This window comes from Mangifera indica, chromosome 13 (genome assembly GCF_011075055.1).
Source record: "Mangifera indica cultivar Alphonso chromosome 13, CATAS_Mindica_2.1, whole genome shotgun sequence".
NCBI classification, from domain to species: Eukaryota; Viridiplantae; Streptophyta; class Magnoliopsida; order Sapindales; family Anacardiaceae; genus Mangifera; species Mangifera indica.
The window spans coordinates 1,734,686-1,747,967 of record NC_058149.1 but is presented as its reverse complement, the minus strand read 5'-3'; the positions used below and the strand labels follow the sequence as shown (position 1 = coordinate 1,747,967).

General features: G+C 33.5%; 2 protein-coding genes across 3 annotated transcripts; one reads left to right on the top strand and one right to left on the bottom strand.

Annotated features, from left to right (window-relative positions):
* The first annotated feature begins 4,836 nt into the window (after window positions 1-4,836).
* On the top strand, window positions 4,837-7,773 carry LOC123194094 (tetratricopeptide repeat protein 1-like). Its single transcript, XM_044607243.1, has 5 exons — window positions 4,837-5,194; window positions 5,276-5,464; window positions 6,554-6,680; window positions 6,836-6,949; window positions 7,350-7,773. The coding sequence occupies exons 1-5, from the start codon at window positions 4,955-4,957 to the stop codon at window positions 7,463-7,465; spliced, it is 786 nt and encodes a 261-aa protein (XP_044463178.1). The 5' UTR covers window positions 4,837-4,954; the 3' UTR covers window positions 7,466-7,773.
* A 338-nt stretch (window positions 7,774-8,111) lies between these two features.
* On the bottom strand, window positions 8,112-13,031 carry LOC123195321 (AFG1-like ATPase). Of its 2 annotated transcripts, none has more exons than XM_044609010.1 (15): window positions 12,872-13,031; window positions 12,452-12,784; window positions 11,927-12,006; window positions 11,503-11,603; window positions 11,246-11,368; window positions 10,997-11,066; window positions 10,520-10,606; window positions 10,336-10,401; window positions 10,121-10,213; window positions 9,935-9,991; window positions 9,692-9,820; window positions 9,475-9,565; window positions 9,043-9,131; window positions 8,592-8,785; window positions 8,112-8,470 (listed from the first exon to the last, which is right to left on the bottom strand). In XM_044609010.1, the coding sequence occupies exons 2-15, from the start codon at window positions 12,684-12,686 to the stop codon at window positions 8,338-8,340; spliced, it is 1,548 nt and encodes a 515-aa protein (XP_044464945.1). In that variant the 5' UTR covers window positions 12,687-12,784; window positions 12,872-13,031; the 3' UTR covers window positions 8,112-8,337. The 2 variants fall into 2 exon arrangements, with proteins under 2 accessions (XP_044464945.1, XP_044464946.1); XM_044609011.1 differs by having other exon boundaries at window positions 12,452-12,765; window positions 12,872-13,008.
* Window positions 13,032-13,282: the final 251 nt, after the last annotated feature.

Genomic DNA, 13,282 nt, shown 5'->3' with positions numbered 1-13,282 from the left:
GAGCCATGATTCAACTCAAACCGAGTTGAACTAATGGCTGGCTCACGAGTTATTTCGAGTCAAATCTTATTTTATTGATGTTCGACTTTTTTTTTCAGTCAAGTTATATACTATAGTTTGGATTTAACCTGAATTCGTAAGAAACGAATTTAGATCGAGTTAAACTGAACTGAGTCGGATCAACTCAAATCCAAGCCTACTTGGGTGAGAAATAGTCTTTTAGTTTCGCCTAATATAATATCAAAATGTTTGGTGATGCTAGGGCTTGATTTAATACAAGTTCTGTTGAGTTTGTATTGAACTCAAATGTAACAAGACAAGCTAAAGTGAAGTATTAGACTTGTTTTTACTTAATATGTGAAAATTAAATTTTTTTGAATCAATTTTGAAATTCAACTCATCAATCTCAAATTGATTTCAAATTAAATTGATCTCAAATATTAAACTGACTTTTATTTGATCAACAAAACTATGTGTACATATTTTTTGTATATAATTTGAGTATTTATGTATCATCATATGATTGAATGATTTTGAATTAAATATAAAACCAAAGACTTATTCCCACTTAAGGTATAGTAAAATCTTAAGTATCACTCTTTAACTTTCAAAAATCTAAATACCCACCCATGAACTAAATTCTATTAAAAATCTCAGTTAGAATAAAAGATAAAATCATTATTTTAATAATATTATTAAATATATATAATTTATTATTTCTCCCCCCTAGGTTTTAAAAATCCATAATTCACCCCTTCCAACAACTTTTTCAGGTTTAAAAAATCACATTCCCCCCCCCCTCAAAACCTAGTTTTTTTTCCTTGTTAGCCATGTCCCCTTTCCATCCTAAATAGTCACCAATGTTGGTTGTTACATTCCTTACCCTAAATCGTCGTCCAGACGATCCATTTGGATGATGAGTCTTTGACCATATAAGCTTATTCTATCACCGATATTTGGCTGAAGAAAGACGAATCATTTTCATCTAGTTGAAGAGACGAAGATCGACTCTGCGTCTCTTCATCAAATGAAGACAATTCGTCTTTGTTTGTCAAAAATAACCACCGAAGAGAGAAGATTGGTAGGCCTTGAAGATGGTAGGAAGTCATTTAATGGCCAGAGCGAATATGTCACCGGAGGAGGAGAAAAATAAACCCTATGGGTGAAAAGGTTAGTTTTCAAACTTTGGATGAGGGAGAAATTGTTATTTTTAATACCTATGAGGGAAATGTGATAAATTTTAAGTTTTTTAAATATTTTTGTAAAATGAGCATTTTACCCCTAACTCAGAATAAAATTTTAAACATAATTTAACTCATAGGTAGGTATTTGAGTTTTTGAAAGTTGGATGATAACATTTGGGATTTCACTATACCTTGGGTGTGAACAAGTCTTTTGATTTAAATATAAAGTATCACTTAATCACATAATGACACATAACCTATATACTCAAATTGTAATATATATATAATATTACTCTTATTTATATACTAAAAATATATACACATAGCATTGTACTTTCGTAATAGCATATTCCTTTTGCATGATAATACGAATAGGAAAAGGATAATTTGAGAATATTTATTAATTAATTCCATATTTTTATAAATTTTAAAAGGGAAATTAAAGTAATTGCCTAAAACAAAAGGGGTTTAAGCGAAATTATCCAAAACCCTAAGGATTAAGGTAAAATGCCCTGTTTTTATGTAATAACCAAAATACCCATTATATATAAAGCAAAAATTTTACATATTCCTTCCCAAATTTCCCTTGGTACACTGTTAAAAAAAAAAAAATCATGGGTCTTCCACGATGTAGCAACCTTTCGTGTTTTCTGTCGACTTTTGTATACCGATGCCCTAAAAAATATACCCTGCTCTATCACTGAAATCCCACCTCAGATAGGTAAACCCCAGCTTGAAGATTCATCGCATTAAGAGACCTCATCATAGCCTCAAAATATGATTCTGTATATGATTTTACGGCTTTCTAATATAACACGGTACCAGCATGTTTATAAATAATATGAGAATTTCATTATCAAAATTTATAAAGTGTTAAACGAAATAAAAATTGTATACATGTGTAAACATGTTACCTTTAAGTCGCGTTTATACTTTGATCGCATGTTACACAAAAGATGATGACAACAACACCTATAATAGACATTTGAAAAGACTTCAGTCTTTGTAAAGTATATAACATGATGTCGATCCGATATTATTGCCAACTTTGGGATTTCATTAGTGCATTCTTTAACCTTCCTCAGAAATCAACACCATGTGTCGTTATCTTTTTTTTTTACGGACACCGAAAGCAATTGGGTATATCTGATTGTTATCATCAAGACCCACCGCAAGAAATAATTGATCGAGATATCGACCTTTAAAGAAAGCAGTGTCAATGCAAATAATAGGTCGAATATATTGTTTAAATGCACAAATGGAACTTCCCAATGCCATGAAAAAAATACTTAAATCGATGTTCATCATCTATTTCTATAGCAGTCACGGTTCCCAGATTAGCATACTCTAAATTATAGCAATAATCAGGTAAGAGCATAAACGATTCTTCCAGTGAGCCCTTCAATGAATTTAAAACCCAATTTCTCATCCGTCAAGCTTGTAATTATGAAATGTCAATTTTATTCCTATCGGCAATGTCAACAATTATCTCTTTAGGCCACTAAATTCGATCGATCAATACAAACTTTGACCTTATTAATTGACCTAAAGCCCGAGCCCCAGCTTGTCGGTGATGTGACATTATTTGATCAACTGAATATATGTGGGTTAGATTCATTTTATCGATTAAGAAAACTTCACTGAATTTGGCTTTGGTTGTCATTAGATACCAGTGGCATTTTTTATCATAACATCTAATCTTCCATCGCCCCGTGTCAAACTTATATACCCTGTATTGAAATCCTTTTTTCAGGGTAAATTGGTCCATATCATCTTTCAAGTATTGTTTGTTATGAAAAATATTACTAAGCTTTACATCATTCCCTTTTCGGATCAATCCTATACTACTTGCTGATGTTGAAAGCTGTGGAGGAAAATCAGGAAGCCACTTAAACAGATCAGTGGGAACATTGTCAAAAAATGGTCCTGAATAATTTTTGCGTCCAATAATAGGATCTTCAAGTTGTAAACTATTTATACGCTCGGTAACAGGTGATATATCCTCAGATTTCGCCTCATCAAAAGAAATATCAATCATCTTGTTCCTCTCAAAGTCACCCCAAACGGGAACCTTATCTTCTCTCCACGAGCCCATTCATTTGCAATACCAAATGCATCGTTACGGAAATCTTCCAAATCACATTCTTTTTTCACTTCACCATTTTTTTTCTTCTTCTTATCCTTCAATTAGGATACATATAACAAAAACAAGAATACATTCCTTGAAGTATTGAGACATGTCAATAAGACTTTGGACGTCTTCATCATTTTGGATCTGTACAGGGCAGTCGAGCTCAATTTTTCTTGATTTCATAGATAATTGAAGGTAGTTTCTGATTGGATCAAGATTGCAATGCTCACTCAAAAGTTGAATAAATCCCTCAAATGTTGTTTCAAAGGAAATTTTAATCAATTGTTTACGACCTCCAACATACTTCATTATATTGTCATTATGTTGAATTCATTCTCCTTAGAGACGAACAGATGCATACCCAGTCATTTTAATTATCAATTCTATAATAATAATTTTTGGGGAAAAATTAAATATTTATAAAAAAAAATCCACAACAACCATTTATTGATATATATATGCCACCTCTAATTTCTCAAAATATCTTTACCTACTCTTAATATGTTATTCAAAACTGTCTTAAAATATTTAATATAAAAAAACTCTCATATTTTTCCAATATTTCAATTAACCTCCTATAACTGTCTAACATTTCATATAACATCCTTATATATTGTCTTGTATGGAAATGCATTTATATACTTTTAACATATCATTTAAAACTGGCTTACAATGTTTAATATTAAAACATCTTTTATATTTTTCTAACATTTTATTTAACTTCTTATAATTATCTAACATTTCATTTAACATTTTTATATATTATCTTGTATCAAAATGCATCTATATATTCTTAACATTTCATTTAAAACTTTCTTACAATGTTTAATATCAAAATACCTCTCATATTTTTCTAACATTTTTTAACCCTCTATAATTATCTAACATTTCATTTAAAACTCTTATATATTATCTTGTATCAAAATACATCTATCTATTCCTAACATTTCATTTAAAACCTTCTTACAATGTTTAATATCAAGATACCCTCATATTTTTTTAATATTTCGTTTACACCCTCATATGTTATCTTATATCGAAATACATCTATCTATTCCTAACATTTTATTTAAATCCTTCAAACATTGTATAATATCAAAATGCCCTCCATATTTTTTTGACATTTCATTTAACCCCTTAATTATTATCCAATCTCCAAATACCCCTTTTATATGACATACGAACTAGATTTAACAAATAAAATTAAGTTTTGAGTTAAGATTCGTATAAATACTTTTTTATCATAAATTGACTTTTTTTAATTTGAATTTAGAAATATAAATTTTTTTTTCGAATGAACCTGTAGTAATTAATATTAAGTAAAAATGAGAATGAGAGTAAATGTTTTAATGATATGAGAAATATATATAATAAGAGTGAGAGTGAGAGGGTTTATATAGATGTGGTCAAGGGTAGTTTTGGTATTTTAAAAAATATTTAGGGTATTTTTGGTTAGTAATAGGAAAATTTGATTTTTTGCTTAATATAGGGCAAAATGGATAACTAATTTAATTTCCCATTTTAAAGAGACGTTTCCACAACTTATAAAGAGTTTATTTTTAATCTCCATTTTTATAGCTTCTTCTTCTCCTAGCAGAGGCAGAGCCTACCCTAAGTTAAGCTTCAATTTCAATTGAAAATGGTGTTGATTGAACAAGAACCAGAACATCAGCAAAATCACACTAAAGAATCTCTCGTAAACCTTCCAAAAACAGCAATCTCCGATTCCACGACCAGCGATCACGGGGACGCTGCCTCGTCTGACGGATTCGAAACGGCAAGTGAACGCGACCTTAGTGACAACCCAAACGAAGACGCTCAAGGTGACTTAAACGATAGCGCTCTGGATCATCAAAACGACGATGCATTGAAACAGCAGGTCGGTTTTGGTTTTTCGTTTTGATTTATTAGTTTGTGTTGAGGTTAATTACAATTTCTTGATTATGAATGAATGATTTAGAAAGCGGTAACTGAGGCAACTGAGGCGAAAGCTGAGGGGAATAAACTGTTCGGAGAAGCCAAGTATGAAGAAGCGTTATTGCAATACGATGTCGCGTTAAGTGTGGCTGAATCGGCATCGGTGCCTGAAGAATTGAATGAATTGCGTTCAATTTGTCACTCAAATCGGGCCGTTTGTTTTCTGAAACTTGTAAGTGATTCTTAGAAACGTATAATGTTACTAGTTAAAATTTTACTACAATGTGCACTATTTATAGAATATCACACTCGTCATGGTGTAATAAAACTTTTATTCACACTTAATATGTTTACCTTTTCTGAATGTTAATGGAAATTTTCATGATTTGTGATCATTAAGAATGGGTGAGTTTATGGGTGGCAACTAAGGTCTAGTGTAGAAGTTAAATCTTGGTCGGTGACCATGTTGAGATGAGGCTAGGGATCGAACCCTAGGTGGATCAAGTTTTATTTATTTTATTTTGCTTGTTGAATAGGATTAGAAGGAGGTTTCAGCTCTGGCAGATTCATAGTGAGTGGATATGGTGGTTTTCTTGTTTTACTCAATTTCTTTACTCTTTTGTTGATACATAGTGGTATATTTGATCAAATCTGAGAATCAACATACTCTGGTGAACCTTGAAACCAGAGTATATAACGAAATTCCCTGTCTAAATTTCAAAAGTGTGTAGCAGTCTGACTTCCAGTATTGTTTAGGATTGTAGCATAGTATAAGCTGGCTGGTTTTCGGGAACTGCTGAAGTAGGGATAGATTTTAGTATTTGAATCTTGTGCCTACATCAGTTAAGCTACTTTTTTGTTCAACTGTTTCATGATTACTAAAAGCACAACAAGTTTGATATCTTTGTCCAATCCATCTGTTTCAGTATGTATTTCCTGTATCTTTTATTGTTTGTGTGGCCAATTCTGTATACCTGTCTTGCATGATTTGATCTGACAGGTTTCTTGTTTCTCTGGTTTCTTGAATTGTTTTAATGGACTACAATTTCTCCATAGTAGTACTTCCTTTAATGCTTAGAGTATTCTTTTTGTTTTGATCTGTCCCTTTGCCCTGATGTTCTATATGTTTATAGTTATCAAGTTCTTGGACATGAGTTTAAGTTCTAACGGGAAGATTTAGATTTAGGGAGTTTGATGGATATAATTATTCTAAAGTTTGAATTCTCCTACTATTTTCTTTTTCTTCTCTCATTTTTGTCAATTTCCTATAGAAAGTCCCTGTAGACTCCTTGACTCTACATTGACACCAATATGTTCTCAGGGAAAATACGAGAACACTATCAAGGAATGCACAAAGGCATTGGAGCTAAATCCTACATATATGAAAGCTCTGGTAAGAAGAGCAGAGGCTCATGAAAAGCTTGAACACTTTGAAGAGGCTATTGCTGGTAAGCTATAGGATTTGATGATTATTGTAAGCTGATAATCTCTGATTAGTTTCTTTTCTTTCTATCCTAGATATTGTAGGATTTGGAGTTTCTTTAACTGTTTTCGTTATTGATTTTTTTCCCTTTTTAATATTCCTTCATTTCTGCAATCTCAGATTTGAAAAAGATCTTGGAACTGGATCCATCGAACAATCAAGCCAGGAAAACCATTATCCGCTTGGAGCCACTGGCTGCAGAAAAACTAGAAAAGATGAAGGAGGAGATGATTGGTAAGCTGAATGAGTGATTTTCTTGTTTGATACAGTTTTTTTTCTCTCATGTTGATGGGAAGCCAAAAATGTTAGTGAACAAAATTTTGTTTCCTGTTATCAGTGACTGAGACATATGCATGAATCAATATATTTTCTGTGTAAAAAGAACAAATTTAAAAACGCTATGGTGATTGTCTGGTCTTCAGTTGATAAGAGATCATTTCGGTTGCATATACTTCGGATATCCATGTAGTTGAACCAACAGGTTACTTTGTTTTTTAGGAGGATGTATCACTGTTATGATGACTACTTGAATACCCAGACTTTCTATAGAAGAAGGTTTAGGCTGAGTGTGGACAGCTTTTTCTTATGCTTCCGTCATCATATACATAATGTGAATATGTATCTTTGTGAGCAGGAAAACTGAAAGAAATGGGCAACTCTGTACTGGGTCGATTTGGAATGAACATCGACAACTTCAAAGCTGTTAAAGATCCAAACACGGGTTCGTATTCTATACAATTCCAACGTTAGCTAGTTTGTTTCCAGTATAGTTACATTATGTTTATTGGAAGATAAGACTCTGAAGAATGCTACCAGTCTACAAAATGATACAAGATACAATCCTGGGCTGTTGTGTTGTCATATATGGGATTTGATGATCACCCGATGTTTTTAAGTTGTTCTTGGGATCTTAGAAATTTGAAGTTGTTTTATTTTATTTCAAAGTTTTTTTGTAAATTGACTCTATATTTCTTGCTTGTGTTCTATTGTAATGTATGAACGGCTTTATTTGAGAAGTTTATTGCCTATATAAATATAACTGAGTGCCAATTTGGGTAGATTTAGTAGTTCTAAATTAAGCATAAAGTAATTCATAATTTTTCTGAGGTTACAGCCTACAATTCTGTTTGGATGCCAAGTTGGAGAAAATTTTGTAATCTTAAACTGGAATCTGAGTCCATTAGATAAATAAATAAATAAATATATATATATATATATATATTTACACCATCAAGCTATAGTTTTGTTTGATTGAATATTTTCCAAAGTTTCTGGCAGTCGGATCAGTCAAGACTTGGACTGACCCCCTATCGGTTCAATGGTTCAATGTCCAGTCCAGGTACCCAAGAGAACATCCTAATTACTTGTTTGACAAGGAATATATTATAACCAGAAATTTTGTATGAAATGTCAAATTGCACAATATTATTGATGAAAATTTTCGTTAGAGTCGAATAATTAAAATAGTAACAACTGTTAGATTACATTTTATTCGGCTGATAATCAGCTTTACCCTGAAACCAGTGTGTATATTTTTCTTGTCATCCATGTAACTGCCCGGCCAGTTAAGCCAAACCCTGGGCATGTTTTTCAAGTCTTTCAGTAAAAATGGTTTCTGGGTTTTAAACATGTGGGACCCTTTTGATCAATGCTTGCATGGAGTCTGCACTGCCAACTTGATGTGAGAGATTATGCTTCTCGGCCAACATGGCAGCATGATGCTCCAAGTATTCTCGGCTATTCATCTCTGTTAATCTGCGTTGATCATCAGTTTCATTACAGCAGTTATAATGAAAAACATCAATCATCTCAGAGTTGATCAGAGTACAATTGCAACAAAAGTTCCAACCAAATCATAAGATAAGTAGCAATATACCTGCTAATGGTGCGATCTTTTGCAAATCCCAGTTCATTGTCGACGCACAGATCAGACACATCGGTTTTCCTAGATCTTGAGGCAGTTCTAGGTGCGATGTGCTGGGCGTCAGCAATTGTCACTACCTTACTGAAAATTTGAATAGGACTACCCTCCGCTGTACACATCAATCGGGCCTTGTTCTCATACATTACCTGAAAACATCAGAATGACCTGTAAAAAGCATTTTCATGACAAGAAAAAGCATATAATCCTAATTTTGCATTGAATGAACTCGTCGGAGAGGTTTGAGTCAGTTGATACTTTTATCATATTCCGAAGGCCTTGTAGTCCTTCAGTGGCAGAAAATTACAGGTAATGCGCACCCATGAAAAACATTCGCTTAGATTTCCAGTCTAAATATTTTATGATTTAAAAACAACCAGATGAATAAGAAGAAATAGGAACATACATCAACTAAAGTGACAAACCGGTATGCTGCCGTCCTATTGTGGAGTCCAAATATTGGGACACCGTCCAAAGCTAGAGTATGAAAATCTTCTGCAAGAAGAATAAACAGAAACCCGTATAAGAATTTATTTCGGAGATGAAACGATGACACTGAAAAATACAGAGGAAACTAGAGAAATTTAGCCCGTGAATAATGAACAAAACCAGCAGTTTGGACAGCTCCTATCTAGGAACTGCAACTTTGCAGTTTTCAGTAGAGCCATGATAAACTCACAAAAAAAAAAAAAATCAAATCATGTACAACATCTTGCTTTCACATCGGAAATAAATTAAGCTCTACCAAATTTAAACTAAAAATAATATTTTTTCTAATGTACTATGTCAAATTAAACAAATTTATTACAGAAACCAGGATACCAGAGACATCACTTACTGAACAATCCAAAGTAGTCAGCAGCTCCAAGGGGTCTATCGCAGAGTTCATCAAATTCAAAATATGCGCATCCATTAGCACCCAATGGCACCTAACAGCATTGGAACCAAAAAAGGCCTAAATACAATCTAAAGTAATATGCAGTTTGAAATTTACCAAAAAAACAAATATGCAGTTTGCATTCTGTGTCGACGCAGAAGCACTTGCTACAACACACCTGTAATGTCCTTCCCATTACAACCTCAACCACTTGTGGTCTAGCTTCATGTTCACCAATCAATTCCTTAAATTTTTGCTTAAGAAGGTCTGATAAATTTTTGCCGATGAAGTAGAAACCTTGCTCAGCCTGCAGTTCAAAGAAAATCACAAAGCAATTAGAATGCAAAATAATAATAAGAATTATCAGATTGAAAACCAGAAATAAAGTTCTCCTGGATCAGGAAAGAGAATTGTATCATACCGAAGTCAGTTTCCTATAATCTACTGATGAGCCGATTTCATGGACAACACATCTTTCCTACAACAACACAGCTTTCCAATTTCAGTTACACAAAATAACATGATTGTATAAGTACTCTAACGCTCATGAGGATAAAAGATATAGATAGAAAATTCAGTTTACATGAAATAATGTCCACAAATATACCTTCAAGGTGGCAACAAAGGGTAAAAACAGATCTCTCTGCAATCCATTTTCATAGAGATTGTCTGGAGCACGGTTTGAAGTGGCAACCAGTATCTACACTTGCCTCCCAACATGCATGCAAATATGACTCAACGTCAGTTTCCAGCAAAATTCAATATCTCATACTTTATAGAGCAAAATCATAAAAAACGATTCACATATTATATATCACTTACAACACCATTGTTGAATAGATGTCCAAAAAGACGATTCAGTATCAATGCATCAGCAACGTCAGTTACCTATAAATGACCACAAAGGATAAAAAAAAAAAAAAATCAACACAAATACTTGTACCATAACTTACACTTTTTTTTTCAAATGTTTTCATTTAGAATAATGGTGTTATAACTAATATACCATAAACTCGTCTAGACATAATAAAATCGCCTCATCTGATATCTCTCCTGCAACAACTTCAAGTGGATCTGACACACCCTTGTGTTTCTGCAAGAATTCAGCAATAAACTTGGTCAAGTTCCAAGCAAAATCAACAAGAATTATTGATGAGGTTACAATAACTGAAATATCTTTATTGATTATTTTGAGTCCCAACTAAGAGAATAAGCTTGATTGAACATCAATGGAAATATTAGAGAAGATTGAATTGCAAAAGGTAACCCCCACACTTCTTAAAAAAGAAAAAATAGAGCTAGTTTTTCTGGCCAAAAAGCCAATTATCATCCAAGGAATCATACATTCAAATGCAAAATTCAACTATGTGAAAAGAAGTGTAATCCAGGCAAACAAAAATACTTCTTACATGATAATAAAAACCTGAATTTCAAGAAATTAAAATATATCTAAATTAATATAATCACTACTCTGGTCTCTTACTTGCAAGCGGCTATGGACATTTAACATGAAGTCATGAAAATGAATCCTCTTCTTCCTCCAATTGCCAGGCCTGAGAAAAAATAAACATTGGTTATCAGCTGGGCCAATGTTAATATTGATGAGACCAAAACTATCACATAATATTTCCACATTTCACTTACGTCTAAACTGAGTTCATTTCCTAATTACTCTGAATGCAGAGAAATGTATGAAAAACTCAGAACAAATATATGTGAGCATTAAACTTACAATTGATCATAGAACAAGTCCATCAACATTGTCTTCCCAGTGCCAACTCCTCCATAAAGATATAATCCTGTGACAGGTGAGTATGAAGATTGTGGCATTAAACGACTCCACAGCCACCGACTCCTGAAGACAAACAGATTGGGGACCAAATGGAAAAGTGTTATGTAGACTCAAAATACATAAATGGTTTCAACATTCTTAGGAAAATTAAAACAGGAAAAAGCTGAATCAAACAACTTCAAAAACAGAATATTCACCTTCCAGACTTCTCAGAAGATGCATAGCGATCTAACTTGCAGGCATCAGCTGATTCAACAAGCTCATCATACAGTCTCTGAAGTTCTCTTAAGGTTCCTACCTGCAAAAATCACTATCAGAACATCTTCCAACAAGGCTTACCCAGCCATTTCCATGTACAATTAAGTACACAGTTCAAACCCTACACACATCATCTAACATCCATTGCAATTCTGTATGTGGCCATATTGCAAGCAAATTTAAAATAAAGCTTCAAGTAAATGAGACCCAAATTTCCAAATTCTTTGTCGGTCAAGAAAGCTAGACTTCCAAGTTCAAACCATGGGCAAATTTACTTAGAAGAATTTACAGCCTCAAACTAACACTTCCCACATATCATATCCATTAAACACAAAAAACAGTGAAGGCGAAGTTGTTTTTTACCTGACAAGTATCACCATCAACAAGGTCACCTGCTGCAATTCTTCGTTCATACTCCACAAGAGGCCCTGCTGTATACACCTCTGCATCCAAATTAGCAAAACCCAGAAAGACAAAACATTTAATTCGCTTTGAACGTCAATAATTAGAAGGGCAGGTTTAAAAGTGCTTCTGCCACTCCAAATGCTCTTTCTTCATTCTGAAATTTTCTGCGTCCACAACATCAGGGTTCCCATACAACTGCTTCGAGCACGCCCAAAAAAAAAAAAAAACAGTTTTCCACCTAATTTTGTTAGATTCCATTAAAATAATTTTGGAGTCACAAAAGCACTCCTCCCAAAGAATACGCCTCTCTCAAAAACAGAAAAGCACTTCCCAGATCCTAATCAAGCAGTCAGCATGCAAAAGCACTTCTTACAAAAACACTACCAAAAAGGCACTTCTCAGGAAAAAAAAAAAAACAATTCTCTCAAAAGCATTTCATAAAATTAAACCAAATAAACCTAACACAGGGAATAAAAAAATAACCTGAAACAGCTTTTTCAAGAGCGGTTTCTGTAGACAAAGCTCTTGAAACGATGAACATGTTTGGCCGTACAATTCCATTGATTTTTCCCACATTAGCACTAATAACTCTGTACCCAGAACCATGGAAAGGGGGGGTATGATCATTCTCAATCAAGCACTGGGATCTCCTCAAAAGACGATTTCGACAACGTAGAGCTGATCGAAAGTAGCGAACAGATCCCACAATTCTCCTCATCTTTCCCCCAAAACGACACAGAAACTCGTCGTTTCTGTCAAACAAAAGTCTCGTTCGTAACAAGCTTCAGACAAATTATCTGAAACGAAGATACAATCCTGAATCAAAAACAGAGTATTATCAAACAGATGAGAAGAATCTTAACAAAATCAAATAAAAAAGCGTAAAAATAAAGCCAAACGCACCGTTTTGGTTGATTGAAATAGAGTTTGTACAGAAGAAGAAGAAGAAGAAGAAGAAATTGGGAGAAATTGGACTGGAAAATGGAGAGAAATCGAGAAAGAGGAGGCGAAAGTTGAGTTTCTCAATACTCAAACATTTTTGGAGGATGCTGACACGTCAGCTTTTGTCTTTTGCACTTAGAAAATTGTTTCAGTACTTTGACACGTGATTACGACTCACATTATCTTTCATTAATGGTTCTACTGCTAAATTACAATTTAGTGCTCAAAGTTTGACCTGGGTGAAGGGTACTTTCGTCTTAAACCGTGGTACAAAAATGTTACTGACACAGACTAGAATGTAACCGGCAACTTTCACTGACTTCAAGTTACCTAGGTCAAACCTTAGGGGTAAAATTATAATTACGAGCATGA